At 41.1% G+C, this 16902-nt stretch overlaps 1 protein-coding gene across 2 annotated transcripts in view; it reads right to left on the bottom strand.

Moving 5' to 3' along the window:
* Positions 1-563: 563 nt before the first annotated feature.
* The window catches only part of ADARB2 (adenosine deaminase RNA specific B2 (inactive)), a 394803-nt gene continuing 378464 nt past the window's right edge, over positions 564-16902 (bottom strand). For both annotated transcript variants that reach the window (XM_060782551.2, XM_060782553.2), the window contains exons 10-11: positions 10815-10993; positions 564-6779 (exon numbers count right to left, since the gene is read on the bottom strand). In XM_060782551.2, the coding sequence (XP_060638534.2) occupies positions 6603-6779; positions 10815-10993 (356 nt within the window). In that variant the 3' untranslated portion in view covers positions 564-6602. The remainder of the gene's footprint in view (positions 6780-10814; positions 10994-16902) is intronic.

Here is a 16902-nt window from a genome sequence, read left to right as displayed (position 1 = left end):
TTTGGGCTGATTTTTGATGTGCCAGCTGCTCGGCGCACTCAGATGAGCACTTGACAGTCATAGGTCCGGCTGGCAGGGCCTACGGCCAACCACACTGCATGCCTGATGCTCAGCTTTAGGCCCTGGTAGCTGGGTGTACAAGTGTCATTTTTTTCAGACCTTGGGCCGAAAAGCTCATTTGTATAGGTGCCTGTTTTCACAAGTAGTGGACAGAAATGGGGCCATATGAATGGGACAAAGAGAGACGGATAGCGGTTCCATACGAATGCATGAGACTGGCTTGGATTTTAAGTCGGTTTTGTGGGCACTTCTGTTTGTGGAAATGGCTCTGTGATTGTAAATGTTTTGGAGGAGACAGGAGGAAGGTAAGTTAAACCTGCTACTATGAGAATCTATATCTCTTTCCTGTTAAACTGTTTGATACCTGCCTCTTATTCCTTCACTTTTCAAATTCTACTGATGTTTCCTTCTCATCTCCATTTGGTGACGAAGTGAAGAATTCCTCTTAGTTTGAAGTCAGAGTAAGTAAAGCTCAGGAAACAATCAAAGAAAAGCACAGGATATTTGTTCGTATTTTTTTATTCCTCTTGGCATTTTATTCACTTATAACAGAAACATTCACTTATCAGGTATCACTGAAGTGCAATTTACAGAACTTAGCAGCAAATTCACACCTGTAAATTCAGATTGTTTTTGTTCTTCTGTTTGTACAAATCTTACAAATGTACATCCATTCGTACAGTATTGCCATTCACTCATGCTCGCTATGTACATTGTCTTCCCTTTATAGAATTCCGACTGAGTTGTCGCTCTCCTGTGCTTCAGGAAATGTGGCTGTGGAGCTGGGAATGGGAGTCATCGGGACATGTCAAGACATCGCCTGGGAAAATGAGCCCTGGGATAGACTCAGACTCTGAAAAAAAAACAACCAACCAACCAGCAACATATATGTCCTCCAGGGAGTTCAGTGAGAGGCAGAAATACCCAGAACCTGGAAAAGCGGCTTTTGTGGACTACAACTCATGTAAAGCCACAGCCAGAACTTTCCCAAGCTTCGAACAGGTGAACTGTTACTTACTTATATTTGTTGCTTTGTTGCATTGTCTTTACTGGGAACAAATGGGATTCCACAGAATGTCATAGGAATAAAAAAATGGAATGACAGATTATTAATTGGGACGGTCCCTGCCAAATTGGGACATTTGGAGAGTATGCTCCTGTGCTCACCAAAACTCTCCTTTTAGAAGAAGGGAGCCATCCCCTCCCCACTTTCAAAGTAATCTTTTAAGAAAGGAAGCATAAGAAGAAACATCAGGATTTCAATGGGGGAAAGGAGACAATCATGGATCTTCTTCATGTGCTGTGTGTTGGAAAATATAAAGAACTCTCTGACCCCAATCCTGTTGTTCATCTCAACGACAGTATGCAGTTTACCTATGTGTTGAATCATCACTCAAAATTTGATTTAATTGGTCTAGTTATAATTGACAAATAGGATCTAGGTCTTATATTTATTATAATTGAATTAATGTAGCTATTTTATATTTCAATCAATTATCCAATGTAGTTTTTATTCAAGGAAGGAAACTGTTTATGACTTGGTTCCAAAAGGGTATTGGCTGAAATGCTTTTAATGAGATAGTTCTCATTCATGTACCTTTGTCTGCTGCCAAGCTAGATGGGACTCCTAATGTATTGGAGAGGGAAGGGGGCAAGAAAGGGAAAGTTACTGAACAGGGAGGACTGCCTCCCTCCCCCCTTGTAATTCCTTAGAGAGAGGCATGGGAATGGGAGTTTTCCTTCCTCTTTCTCTCTTGTAGTGAACTGTATCAGGGATGAGAGGCAGCCCTTGTTCTCACCTCTGTCTCTCTCTAAGAAATTTAACACCACTACAAGTGGCCATGAGGATTAGCAGTTGTTTGGAAGGGAAGCATACAGTTTGTTAAAGGAGCAGTTTGGAAAAATCACACTGTAAATGGAGCTTTAATGTGGTCTACAAGCAGATTTGAATTTTTCTCCATGGAGCTCCAACATGTCGATCCACCATTTTATCCTCACGTTGACTTTGTGAGTTAGGCTAGGCTAAGATAATTGTATCTTATCAATGGTTTCCTCAGTGTCTAATCTGGACAGAATTCTCTGGTCAAAGGATCCACCAGACTGGATGTTCCAGAGATGGTCTATATCAGTCTGTATCAGTGGTTCTCAACCTCTGGGTCCCCAGATGTTTTGGCCTTCAACTTCTAGAAATCCTAACAGCTGGTAAACTGGCTGGGATTTCTGGAAGTTGTAGGCCAAAACACTTGGGGACCCACAGGTTGAGAACCACTGGTCTATATGTTCAAGACCTGCTTTGGAGTGGAACATATAATTGTGATAGGTCTGAATGCTTCTCCTGTATAATAAATGAAAATCCAGTAGATGGACAATTTGAATCTTTGAGAATTTGCAAGCAATTGTTTTGTTTTGCAACAAGTGGGAAGATGAAGAAACAATCAAACAAACATGTGACCATCTACATCAGTGGTTCTCAATCTGTGGGTCCCCAGGTGTTTTGGCCTACAGTTCCTAGAAATCCCAGGCAGTTTACCAGTTGTTATGATTTCTGGGAGTTGAAGGTCCTGAGGACCCACAGTTTGAGAACCGCTGATCTACATGCATTTGGAACCATGTATCATTTAAAAACACTTAGACTGTCTCTTTATGATGCCCTTGAAATCAGTGGGATTTAGTCTGCAACCCTGTTTGCCTTTACTTTGGAGTAAACACCAATGCAGTTTTTTTTCATGTCAGGAGTGGCTTGAGAAACTGCAAGTTGCTTCTGGTGTGAGGGAACTGGCCATCTGTGAGGTTGTTGCCAGGGGATGCCCGGGTGTTTTGATGTTTTATCATCCTTGTGGGAGGCTTCTCTCATGTCCCTGCATGGGGAGCTGAAGCTGACAGAGGGAGCTCATTTGTGCTCTTCCCAGATTCGAACCTCCGACCTGTCGGTCGTTAGTCCTGTCGGCACAAAGGTTTAACCCACTGTGCCACCGGGGGCTCCACCAATGCAGTCAGTGGCAAATACTTCCAGCTAAACAAGCATAGGATTGGACTGCATAAGGCAGAAGTTATATAGTGAGATTTCATTCAGTTAAACAATGTTTAATGGAATCTTATTTCTCTGGATTCTGCCCAAATCATTATCTCCCCATTACGCCAAAATTCCACATCTTCGAATAAGGAATGGAATGATTCACATGACCCTCTGAAGACGTAAGACCTGGCATAGCTCATTTTAGAAATTAAACTTGTGCTACCCTAAAATATTTGCCATTCCTAACTTGTTGAAGCAAATTCTGGTCTTTTACTATTTCTAGTCTAAGGAACTTTTTCTTATTTGGTAGTTAATAATGGAATGTATTGATTACTGGAAACATTTCAGTAAAGGGGAGGGGGAGTTGGTTTTTTTTCATTCTAATTTAAAAATTCTAGTTTATCACAATAATCTCCTCTGTACAAGACACTATAGTATAGATACATCTTGCAGTTTAATCTAAAAAATAAGAAAAATCATCAAAATACTGTAACTATTCCTATTGTGTGGGCATCAATAAACAAATGTATTTACTGAATATGGCTCTCCAAACCTTATATAAGAGCATCTAACTTTACTGGCAAGAAAGGGAGCTTCTATGGGAGAGGCAGTGAGTGTGTAGTGAGGGGATGAGGGTTTTTGTGTGTGCTTTGTGTGTGTAACTCAGTTGAACAGCTCTAACCAGAAACACCGAGAAGGATCACAGATCAGGAGCAGCATGATAATATATACATATTTCATTCAAACTACAAGTTTAAAAAGAAAACAGTAGTTCTATACCCGCAAATCCTGTCATTTGAAAAACAAAGTGAAATGAGAGCTTGAAGAAGTTCCTTTTTTGGAGGCTACAACATTCAGATGGCCCAGGTGCCATAGCGATTGGCCATGCCATTTGGGAGCATTCTGAGAGTTGCAGTCTCCTCCAAGAAGGAGGTTTTCAAAGTTCTGAACAAAGCTAGACAAAAGTTTGGGTAGAGGTTAATTCTAAATTGCTTAGAGTTTTATAACTTTTCTCTTTGGGGATCCTAAGTGGCAATTTTCAATTGCATGAACAACCGAAGAGCTCATTACAAAAACTCTCCACACTGTTATTTCTTGACCGATGGGAATAGTCCAGGGCTAGAAAAGAGCTCCAGATGGTGCACTCCAACTGCCCCATGGATGTAGTCACGTGGAGAAAGAACTGCATATGCAGCCATCAGTCAGCAGCACTATCATGGGAATCGGGAGGCTGTGGATGTCTCCCAGGAAGGCGTGATTCACAAGCAGCTGTGCTCCACAAGAATGGATCCACAGGGATGCTTCAATTCCAGCTCTTAATAGGACACTGCATATTTATTTTGCATAAATTATTGTGCATCTGGAACAATCGTCACAGCTGTGTGGTCCCACCTTCTTTGTCTGGTTTCTTACATTTTAGTGGGCATTAGCTACACACTTTTATAGAGGCAAGAACAGCTTTGCTAAAAAAATTGGGATCTGGGCAAGCAGAGATCACTAGGAAGGTGAATTTTGGGAGTACGTAACATGCAGGAGAGAGAAAGAATGTGCAGATCACTTATTCTGATGTAACTAAACTTATCTTGACAATTCTAAGGCCCAGATCTATAAGCTTTTAGCATAGTGTAAATATATGCCAGTAGAGTTACACCAGATCCCATGGTTGCACAACCAATTGCTTGATAAATGCCTTGGGCATATAGACCAGTTGAATAATTCCTCAACCACCAAGTTGAAAGGAAGAGGAAAAGTTATGTGTGTGCTTTTGTGGAACAGATGTCTGTGCCAGGGGGTGCTCTTATGACACCTTTGAGCAAGTGTAATGTCTTGCACCATGCTTTTCATGAAAGCTTGTGCTCCAACAAGATTTTAGCTCATGTGCTACCCAAACCTGTTGAGAGGTCAATGAATAGTTCATTATTTCCCTCCTGGAAGTCAAAGAAAAGGCTGGAAAATTTCCTTGCTTCAGGCTTCACACTGGAGAGGCTTTGGAGTTGTTTCTATCTATTCAAACAGTAGAGAAAAGGGATGTTCTAACAATTAACTATTTTCTTACTCGCTGCTCATTGCCAACCCAGTAGATTTCTGGACCTACAAAATATATTCTACCTTCAGATTTTACTAGTTTCAATTTTTGCAATGACCACCCCAAACTCAATAGTTAAATGAGAATTGCAGTGGTGGTGTTAAATGGCTTTACTACCTGAACATTGAAAGAAAGTCTTCATTCAGCAGCTTCCTGATTGGAAGTCTGTTCAGTATCCTTTTAGTCTAGTATTTAGTTGTACACAATGGGATATTGTTTAACTATTTAGTATACTTTAGTTCAGGACTTCTACTATATGCATTTTCAAAATCGGCCTGCGTGCAATGACATCCATCTAATCTGTTGTCCTCATAAAAAACTACCCTCTGCCTTTCTCTTTCCTTTCCAGAACTGCAAATGTCTTCTGTATGTCTGGGTCGTGAGAAAGAATGAAGCCATCGTTGTCTCTTTTTGGTGCAAAGAGGTTATTCATTTACGGTTATGGTTGGCTACACTCCAGTGGTCTTAATACTGAGCATGCCCAAAGGTCAGGGGACAAAGATAGGATTCTTTGTGCAATTGATCTGGTGCTTTATGTTGTGCAACAGGTGCTTTGTAAGTTTGTAACTTTCAGTGATGCTGTGTGCTTTTATTTATTTATTTTGGTCTTATGTTAGGTGAGGTTTACAATTGTCGCTTGTTGTTTGTTTCCCAAGTTTTAGATTGTGGAAGCTCAACAGTGGATGAGACTGTAGATAGCCACCATGTACTACAATCAATCCTGGAACTAAATCTTACCAGTACTTGGTACAACCAACATTTTATTTGCTAATTTTTAAAATATGCTGCTCAGTAGAAAGTGCCTCCAAATTCTTAATACATACATGTGAGCAGCAGCTTTTACTTCAGAGTGTTCCTATTTGCAACAAGTGTTTTCTGGTGTAATCATAGGACTATAGCCTACAACCCCCCGTCTTTTACACACGCAGAACTGAGCTTTTAGATTTTGGAGCACACTGACTCCAAAAGTGCCTGCATGTCTTTACTACTCAGAAAAACTCCTCACCCACCAAGGATAATTATTGCACAACAATGAAGGGGAATACAAGTGGGGTTTCCCCACCCCTGTTTTCTGTTTTTAGCCAGAAGCAGGACCTGCTGTTGCTCAAGTGACAAATGTCACCAGAATAATTACAGCAATGTATAATGTGCTACAAACGAAGAACAAACAGTGAAGGTCATTTTTGTAACCTGGGCTTGTACATCCTTGAGAAGGGATGGGCATGGAAAAGCAGTTTCCTAAAGTCAAGTTCAGTGCATTAATCAGAACACATCTTATACTTAACGCATTTTCCATTACAGGATTCTAAACTGAGTAGAGATACTTCTCCTGGAGGTAAGTCTCAGACTGCATCCGTCACGCTCTCGGCTCCTGCTGCGTACCTGCCCTTCTCTCTCCAGTCAATTTGATGGGGTCATGTCACAGAGGTGATGGATGATTCACACAGTTAGTAGGAACTGATCTTGCTCTGGGGGTTTTTTCACCCAAGTGCCCAGGCCGGCTTTCTGAAATGCTTTGAACAGCTGCTGCTTGACGGACTGGTACGTATGTGCCACCAACTTGGCCTCACTGTACACTGATGGCACATCTCCATGGCTTAGTATCCGTGTGCTCAGCTGCAAGAGAGATGTGTGGAGCGGGGGGGGGGGGGGGGGGGAGGGGGGGTAGGAAAGAGATAAAGGGGAAACCCAAAAATGTAAATGAAAGAAGAGTAGAACAATAGGTTTTTCTACAGCTGCACAAAATAGTTACACCTGCATTTTATAATCCACAGGACTATGTATTTGATTCTGATTTTAGTAACAACATTCTGCAAAGAGAAATTTGACATGATACGGTTTCCACTGTACAGGAATTTTGTTCTGAATGCAAGTGTACTTTAGAGAACCAATACAACAAATTAAAACAAATTGCACACCACTTGGAGGAAAGTCGGGTTGGTGTGCTGATGTGCTATCTAATGTAATATGAAATATATTGACACTCTGTTCAAAAGTCAACAGTTTCTCCAAACTTCATATGACTGGCATCCTGTTAGTGACACATGTTACTTTAACAACCTTATCACAAAGGCCTTGCAGAGGAAACAGAGGGGCAGCGGGGTGAATCTGTTGCCCCACACACAGCTCCCTCTCGATAGCACTTTCCCCATCACATGTGGGAAGCATCATCCAAGGATGCTTCCACTCTGGATGGAGGCAGGGCTTCCACCGGAAGTCACATGATGTGTGATGGCCAGCATGGGGCTCCATCCCCAAAACAGGCTGGACGCATCCTAGGATGATGAATTTGGTGAATGTGATCAAATTGTTAGTCCAACATACTGTTGGCTCCTTCAGTTCCTATTTATGGCGATTCAATGGCTGGTGGAGAGAAGGAAGAAAAAGGAAAGCATTTGGCTATGCCCTTTTAGCTGAACAAAGACCAGAGGACTCAAATGGATTTCAGCAGATGAAGTCATTTGTCTTTTTCTTGGATATGGGAATGCAGCAATATACCTCTATGATTTCCCACTCTTCACAAACCAATGAATGGCCATGCAAGAAGCTGCAGTAGGTAAATGTTGAGAGGAATGTCTAGGAAGGTGTTGAGAGGAGAGAGATAGTGTATTCCATGATCTTAGCCTTTGTCTGTCCATGTGCATATTTTCAAAACTTTCCAAACTTAGGAAAAACACATGTATCCTCATCCCTCTTGCTATAGTCCCAGACCACTTGTGCTGGTTTGTTCATTCTTTGTCATTATACCTGCAACTCAGGTACTGCTAATCAGTTTTGGGGCTTGAAACATTATAACAAAGTAATAATACTTAAAGCTGAGACAATTGTTAAACATTGGGGATTGTGTAGCCCTCCAAATTTTGTTGGCTAGGACTAATGCTCAGGGATGTGGAAAAGCAGTCCAAGCAATAAATACATCACTTATATTATGGATAACAGCACAGGTCAATTTTTAGGGCAGTGTGAAGAACTGAATTCGTCTACCTCTGTTTGCCTACAAAAAAGATGATTCCTACTATTGTTAATGGTTGTTCTGGGCCTGGGCAGACAAATCTCTCACTACTTGGATTGTGCTCTTGACACTTGAGAGGAACTTGCACGTAGCACATGTCTGCACCCATGATTCCTCTCTCAACTAAGCTGAGATATGGGGAAGCTTATTTCTGTGCATTTCTTGCTGGACTGGTATGCGAAGCTATTAATATATTGTGATTTACATCTTTCTCTCTCAAGTTGGCAAAGCCAAATCCTTGCCTTCCAAGTTTTATTTTCTGGTAAGCCTCTTATACTGATATTGGATTTTCAAAACCTATACTTCTATTCTTTGTGCAAATGGAGCTTATAGATAAAGCCAATCTATGCTGACAGTGGGTTCTGGGATGCCTCAGCGTAGAATTTCTCTTTATTTCAAAGCAGAATTTGGTTTCTGTTGTGCCTAGTTTCCTCAGAGCCATGGCCTGGTAAATAAATAGCCCTGATTATCCTTTCCTCATTTCTGCTGCTTTGGTTAATGTGACTGCTGATTACCTTTTATCAGATGGTTTATTCCCCTCGTGCTTTAATATTGCATTATTATGTTTTGTAAAGAAGGCACTGAGGAATTCTAAAATGACAGGTGATTTAGTATGTAAGTAAATAAATTAGCCTCCACGGTAGCCAGTAGAAGACAAAGGATGCACTGGAATCTAACAAAAGGATGCATTGGAATCTAGTTAAAGAATTGAAGTTATTCAAGTTTTTAAACAGGCAAGTGACTGCTTTGAGAGGAAGCACAAACAGAATCCATCTCCTTGCCCCTGCCTACCCCCATCCCAATCTCTTATTCACAAAGGATCCTGGGAAACATGCAAAAGAGAGGGCAATAATCGAGCATCTAGGCTTTGCCAGCATGTCTAACTGAGAGGTTGTCTTGTTGAATGGGAGAACAGCATGTGTATGTTCTGAAATAACCCTCTGAGCTGCCTGTCAGAAACCAGCTTAAAAGACAAAGACGTGCATCTGCAGTCCAATAATCACCCCGGGTACCTCGGAAGAAAGAACTTTTGTGTTTTGCTGGAGGATTAAATCAATGACCTCTTCCCTTGACCTGCCAAAGACACAGCACAACCAAGCCAAGACGTCAATGCCTTTGACGTTTCTGGAGAGCAAGCAGAAGTCTGGGGGATGCCGTACACAGCAGGCAAAAGTCCGACCTAGCACTTACAAGCAAATGACCTGGCATCCCTCAGTGGGATGTTTCTCCCATGACTTTTTTTTCACCAGCCATATATGCATGACAAAGTTGTTGTTATGTTGCATGGTATGAGGTATGACCTTTGCTCCTGTTACTTTCCCTAATTGTTACTTGTGGGCATCTGGAAAAGAATGTTCTATTTAGATTGGATGCAATCAGTGACCAAAATTTTACATCTGGCGAGCAGTGTTACACACACACAGTTAAATCTCTCCATGTTTGTGTTATGTGTCATAACAACTGAATGTACACCCAAGTATGCAACCAAATGTGCAACCAATTTCATAACTGAATGCACAACCAACTGCATGCATAGTTCAATATGCAACTGAATGCACCGTTGAGGGAATACTACTGCCAATTTTAGTAGAGACAGATGGATACATGATGGGCGAGATTGAGCATGTGCAACCATAGTGGTGCCACATACACAATACGACTTCCATGCCCTTCATTTCAAGGTAGATGTTATACATTAGAAAAAAACATCCATCTCATTCCATAGAGAAACATATGCAAGACATTAAAATGATCTGGTGTCCGTGTATTTTGTATTGACATGCATATGCTACCACACATAAAATTACTTTTGTGAATAACCACATATGTGAAGCTGATAAGATTTTTTCCCAAATATTATACAATAGTATACCAGGCCCAGCTCAAGCAACATGATTTCAGTGTTATTTTTATTTCAAAATCTATCAAGAACTAGACCTAAAATACAGGACAGTAGTTCTTAGCCTTTTGGAGGCCATTGATCTCACTTGAGAAACTGTTGAACTACCTTGGCTGTTAAAATACTCATTACCTAGAGCAGTGGTTCCCAACCTTTGGTCCTCCAGGTGTTTTGGACTTCAACTCCTAGAATTCCCATCCAGCTTAATAGCTCTTAGGAATTGTGGAAGCTGAAGTCCAAAACACCTACAGGACCAAAGGTTGAGAACCACTGGCCTAGAGACTTCCCGACTAGCCCATGTGATTTGAACAGAACTAAAAAAGTTGATTTTGTTAGAGAAAACCTCTTAGAATCCCCTAGCCCAAGCATGGGCAAACTTTGGCCCTCTAGTGCCTTTGGCCTCAACTACCAGAAATCCCAGCCAATTTACCAGCTGTTAGGAATTGCAGAAGTCCAAAACACCTGGAGGGTCAAAGTTTACCCATGCCTGCCCTAGCCAATATGGTCACCATGTAGGCTGAAGGATGCTTGAGATGAGTAACATTTTGAAGTAACATGAGTAACATTTTGAAATATTGGTTTTGAATGGTGGTATCCATGACAGAGTACAAGACTGGCTATAAGAAATGTCTCTCAACAGAAGATATGATCTTGCTCAGAAACATTTGTGACCGGCATTGCAAATGTGTATGTTAACAACCTATATAGCTTTGTCTTTCCCAGTGCCACTCACCCTTACCTTCCCATAAAGCTTTGCCCATCGAGTGTAAAACATGTGCTTGCAAAGTCGCGAAGAACTCCCACAGTTTCTTTTTCCTGTTGTTGCATTAATAAGTTCCAGGTCGGAGGTGCCCACTATCCAATTCACACTGAAACTGGGTGATTTCCCCATCGGCCGTATCTCAGCATTACTCACTCCTGTCAGAGGGGAATCAGAAAACATCACAGCATTAAAGATCAATAGCACCTGCTTCCTGGGAAAACTGAAATCATACTTTTATTTTACTTGGAAAAATATTTTCCCACCTATAAATAAATAAAACATTTTCATAAGAAATTTAGAAGGGACCTGCTGGATAAGACCAAAAGCTTGTCTTTCTATTCATAGACTAGTCACCCAGATGCTTGTCAATCAGCCATACAGTCATCATACATCAAAGTTGACTTGACACCCACTCTGAGCTTCACAGCTTCTGCAGTTCCGTCTTCCCACAACAAACATGTGTTGTTGCTGTAGTTAATTTGACTTACACTTTTATTATTATTTTATTATTTCCAGCATTTCTACCCCGTCCTTCTCAAACCCTGAAGGGGGACTCAAGGTGGCTTACACTGGCAACAATTCAATGCCGCAACATACAAACAATACAAACAACTATAACAACATTTTAAAACCATAAATAAGACATTGGGTTAAAAACAGATTAAGCATTATTGTCAAACCATATAGCCATTTCCAGTCTGATTTCCATCCAGAGTGCTGTCATGCCTGCTGTCCAAAAACCTGGTCCCAAAACCATGACTTAAGTTTCTTCCTAAAACAGTGGTTCTCAACCTGTGGGTCTCCAGGTGTTTTGGCCTACAACTCCCAGAAATCCCAGCCAGTTTACCAGCCATTAGGATTTTTGGGAGTTGAAGGCCAAAACATCTGGGGACCCACAGGTTGAAAACCACTGTTCTAAAGGAAAGGAGGGATGAAGCCGACCTAATCTTGATAGGGAGCGAGTTCCACAGGCATGGGGCAACCGCCAAGAAGGCCCTGTCCCTCATCCCCTCCAAACACATTTGCGAAGCTGGTGGGACCAAGAGCAGGGCCTCCCTGGATGACCTTAAACTATGAGGCGGGACATAGAGGGAGATATGTTCGGACAGGTAAGCTAGACCAGAACTGTATAGGGCTTTATAGGCCAAGATCAGCACTTTTAATTGTGCTTGGAAGTTGACCGGCAGCTTTTGTCTTCAAGGCAGCTTACAAGCAACAACAACATGGAGAAAATGCTCTTAAAACAAGACAAGAAGAGCAAGAATGCTTCAATGAGATCCGTATCCCAAAGACAAACAGTTAGTGTTAGGCCCATCATCCCTACAATGCAGTAAAGATAAGGTGTGGGCAAATGTAGCACCAGAACTTCTATCAGTCACAGGGTAGCCCATGATGTGCAACTATGGCAGTTGAAATATAGCATTATCTCGAAGTACAGATGATCATGCTACTCATTAATATGATAGGTCAGATTGAGATGTGGATCCAGTTGATTAGAGGTGCTGAAATGCCACATCCAGTCCCCTCACTTAGATCATAAAGTGGAAATGACCTAGTATAATACATGGCAGGAGGGATGCCTGTTAAAGACCCCTAGCATTTCTTGGCTTCCTGTCATAAGTAACATCCATTTGTCTGGCTAAGTGCCACTACCCTAAACGACTGTATACAGATGAGTTTGGATGAAAATATAATTGAGTTATCATCTCACGCAGGGTCTGCAATCACATTTATGTCACGTTAATAGCAACTCCAATTCTTTTGCCAAGATAACTGATCAGTTCGTATCTTTTTTTTGAAGTACTGCCGAAGATATGTAATATAAATGTGTATGCTGCCGAGACTGTCGTGCTATTTAAATCCTTCCATCTCCAGCCTGTTGCAAACAGATCTGAATGTATGACTTGACACTAATGCGCCAGTCTCTGTCAAGCTATCACCCAAAGCTTAATGGATGGAGTGCCAAAATATGACAGCATATGCTCAGATAAGTCCTGCCTGGGATAAAGCCACAGGTAATAGAACAAACACAGATGCGGCAAACTTAATGACCAGAGGAAAGGAAAACATTCAGTCAAATTAACAGCTTTGCATACATGCATCGCCAATGAACCCAGAAAATAAAAGCAATTTGCATACAGATCCCAAGATACTTACTAGCAACAGATAATTATTTCTGATGGAAAATAACAAGTCATGGATTTCATGGAGGCTAAAATTTAGGTGTTGGTAAAAACATTTGGTGATTAAGCAATGGCATCCTTATATGTTGTGAGGAGACATTGCAGGAATCTGATCCTCTGTTTTTCAAATAATCCTCTTTTCAGTGGAACAGAGACGTGAAGAATTTGGAGGCACTAGCACAGCCTCATACTATACAACATCCTGTGTTATAGTAACCACTTTTACTAATTCCTCTCCAGAAGAGAATCAGTAGTCTTGAATCTGTGAAGTCTTGCAGGATATTCAGGACCCATGTCAACATCCTTTTAGGTCTTTGGTATATGACTCTAGTTGGGCAAGTTAGTGTCTCCAGGCCTGGGTCAGGATACCATTTTTATTCTCTATACATGTCATGTACTTGATCCCTAAATAACATGGGCTCTTGCCACTAAATCTGACCAATATCATGAGGCAACAGGTAAACATGAGCATGTGTGTGTTTTAAATCTTTAAAGTATCCAATCTCTCCTTTACGTTTTGTCTACTGTTGTGGTTTGAGTATTGCTGGTCAAGGAGTGAAACCAGACATCTAAAAGAGGTGGAAATTTTAACTAAGTCTGTTAAAGTAGTGTCATTTGGACCAAATGTAGAGTACAATCTTAGACATTGGGTTGTTGTAGGTTCTTCAGGTTATATGGCCATGTTCTAGAAGCATTCTCTCCTGATGTTTTGCCTGTATCTATGGCAGACATCAGACCCCACAACCTCTGAGGATGCCTGCCACTGATGCAGCTGAAACATCAGGAGAGAATGCTTCTAGAATGTGGCCATATAGCCTGAAAAACCTACAACCCAGTGATTCTGCCCATGAAAGCCTTGGACAATACATTAATCTTAAGACACATTATCCAGAAAGAAGTAAGATCCATAACATTGTGCTCCACTGTCCAGTTTTTTAAATTATCATGATGATAAAATTGATAACATTCCTGGGAATGTTCATAACTTCAAATGTAATGAATAGGAGTTTCTGACATACATACGTGTCCTGACAGGAGGATTACATAAACTGGAATAGGGTCCTGTTCAATAGGTTGTAAATGTGTCCAATGTCACAAAATATTGAAGTAACCAAATACCATGAGTATACTTGCATAGCACAAGGCAGACACTCAAAAAGCTTTTGAACCTCTCATGAGCACCAGTACTAGATACAAATGTTGTCAGGACCATAATTCAATGGTAGATTACATGTTTTGCAAGTAAAAGATCAGGTTTAATATCCAGCATCTACAGCCAGAACACAATCTCAGTTGGCAGGTCTGGTAAAGGTACAACTACAAACAGCACGGTATTGCATTTTCAATCCCCTCCTTATCATGTTCCAGTCTCAGCGCATTTCCCATATCGTGACTGCACAGCACTGTTTGTTCCACAGTTCCTGCCAGAAGAAATTCGTTGTCTGAAGAGACAGCAGAGAACATACACAATGCAATACTTCTATGACATGGGAAAGGGAGAGAATTCCAAATAGGGATGCCATTTTCAGCCCCAGCCTTGTTTTAACTTCTGATTGCCACACCTAGTTGTACCCTAAATCTCCCAAGCAAAAGTACCATATCCCTATGCTATGTGGATAAAGATCCCACCTCCAGAAAATTCACACCTTTCCCCAATGGCTTCCTATTTCATTCAGCACCACTCTTTCCCAATAACTTTGGCTAGTCCTGAAAGTGGATGTGCTTAAAGCACATCACTGAATGGGGAATAGGTTTAAATCTGTTCTTAAGTAAACTTTATGAACCGAGGCTCTAGTTTGGTTTTAACGCTTATGAAGTGCTTTAAGGTCTCTGGATGAGAGGTGATATACATATACAACTGCTAAGCTTAATCGAATGATTACTCTATTGGATAATGATTACTTCCAACTATATCTCCTTTTCTGGTCAGCGAAAGGTGTGTTTAATGATGTTTAATGGTGCAAGACATTTTTTTTAAAAAAAGGTTTATTAGGACTCAGTTGGAGACTAACCCTCTGTTAAGGTCCAGTTCATATATTCAGACAGTGCTGTATGATGAACCATGCACATGATCAAGACTGAGCAAATTTAACCACGTCAACACAGTGTGGTTTATTTTCTTGTGTCAGGAGTGACTTGAGAAACTGCAAGTCACTTCTGGTGTGAGAGAATTGGGTGTTTTAGCATCCTTTTAGGAGGCTTCTCTCATGTCGCCACATGAGGAGCTGGAGCTGACAGAAGGAGCTCATCTGTGCTCTCCCCGGATTCGAACCTTTGATCTGTCAGTCGTCAGTCCTGCTGGCACAAGGGTTTAACCCACTGCACCACCTGGGGCTACAGTGTGGTTGACTGGTAAGGCTAACATTAACTGAATTGCAGAGGAAGATGATTATGTATAGAGATGGCTTATTTTATGATACTGGAACTGGATGTTTGCATTTCAACAGTTACCTGAACAGGGCAAAATATTCTGTTACCTTATGAAAATGACAAAGTTGCATTACCTTAAGAGCAACAATGTTTTAGACCCCTTTCAGGCTAATTGTATACAGTGTATATGAAACATAAATGAATTTTGTGTTTAGACTTGTGTCCTATCTCCAAGATATCTCATTGCATATAAGCAAATATTAAGAAAAATCCAAAATCGAAAACCCTACTGGTCCCAAACATTTTGGATAAGAGCTACTCACCCTGGACTTGCAAATGCACTATTAAATACATTTTACATTATTTGGTAGGAAATAACCATGTGCACAATCAAAGCAAGTGCATTCTGGTGGTCAATCAATTCCTCTCGTGAGGGGGAGATCAACCGAGACTGTGGTTCTTATCCCATTTGGGGAGGGGATCATATTACTGTGGCATTTAGTCCTGTAGTGTTACAAACCACACAGTTCCGATTATCATTCCTTATCACATGTTGTTCTTTTTTTGCCTTTTCTCCCAAAATAATCCATGTTCAGATTTATCACACCCGTTCCTGTCCACTTCATTAAAAAAAAAGAAGAAGTTTGGGGGAAAAACTTCTGAGAATGAGAGAGAGAGAAGAAGGGAGGGAGTGAAGGGAGAAAAGCAGGAGGCTCCTTTGAAGTGTTTCTTGTGTAATTGGTAACACAATAGAATTCACCAATTGCCTTGTATGGCTGGGAGGTGGGAGAGCAGGCTTTGCTGGGGTGCCTCTTGCATTGCAAAGCTTTTATTCAAGGCAGGAGAATTTACCAAAACTCATTGCTCCCTTTTTCCTTCTGTTTTTTAATTACGCCCCCAACTCCTCATGCAAAAGTACTGCAATGTGGGGAACTTATTTGTGAAGCTTAAAGGACTCAGCAAAAGATGACCAGTTACTGCCTTCCTGACCTGTATTTACATGGAGGGTGAGACAGGAAAAAGAAGTGTGAAAGAACAATTAAATAGACAGCACTCCGGGGATACTGGCTTTTATCCCATCTCAGTACTCCTCATTGCAGAAGTCAGAGGTTTTAAAAGCTAGCAGTACAGACAGAAAAAACAAACGTATTTTGAAACTTTCGTATTTCGAATGATTACATTAATGAAAACAATTACCATGCCAGGCTCATGAAGTAGGATTTTGGGAGAGAAATATCAATACTTGGTAGGGAATTGCCCACAGGAACGCCCCTTACTTCCCATCACTGAAGCGATTCAACCTGGGCAAATTTGACAGCTCTTATCCCACGTGGTTTTGGGTGTTTTCTCCAGTTCCTGAGTCTAGAAGATGATATCTCACTGCCTTCTCCCCGCTAACTTGTTTTGACTGTTTCTGAAGTTTCCCTAACAAATCCTGACAGAGCCGACAGGAAGTTTTTCTGCAATGTCATGCAGTGGCAAAAAAACCAAAAAAAAAACAAACAAAAAAA

Source organism: Anolis sagrei, chromosome 6 (genome assembly GCF_037176765.1).
Source record: "Anolis sagrei isolate rAnoSag1 chromosome 6, rAnoSag1.mat, whole genome shotgun sequence".
Classification (NCBI taxonomy): Eukaryota; Metazoa; Chordata; class Lepidosauria; order Squamata; family Dactyloidae; genus Anolis; species Anolis sagrei.
This window is presented reverse-complemented; position numbering and strand designations above follow the sequence as displayed.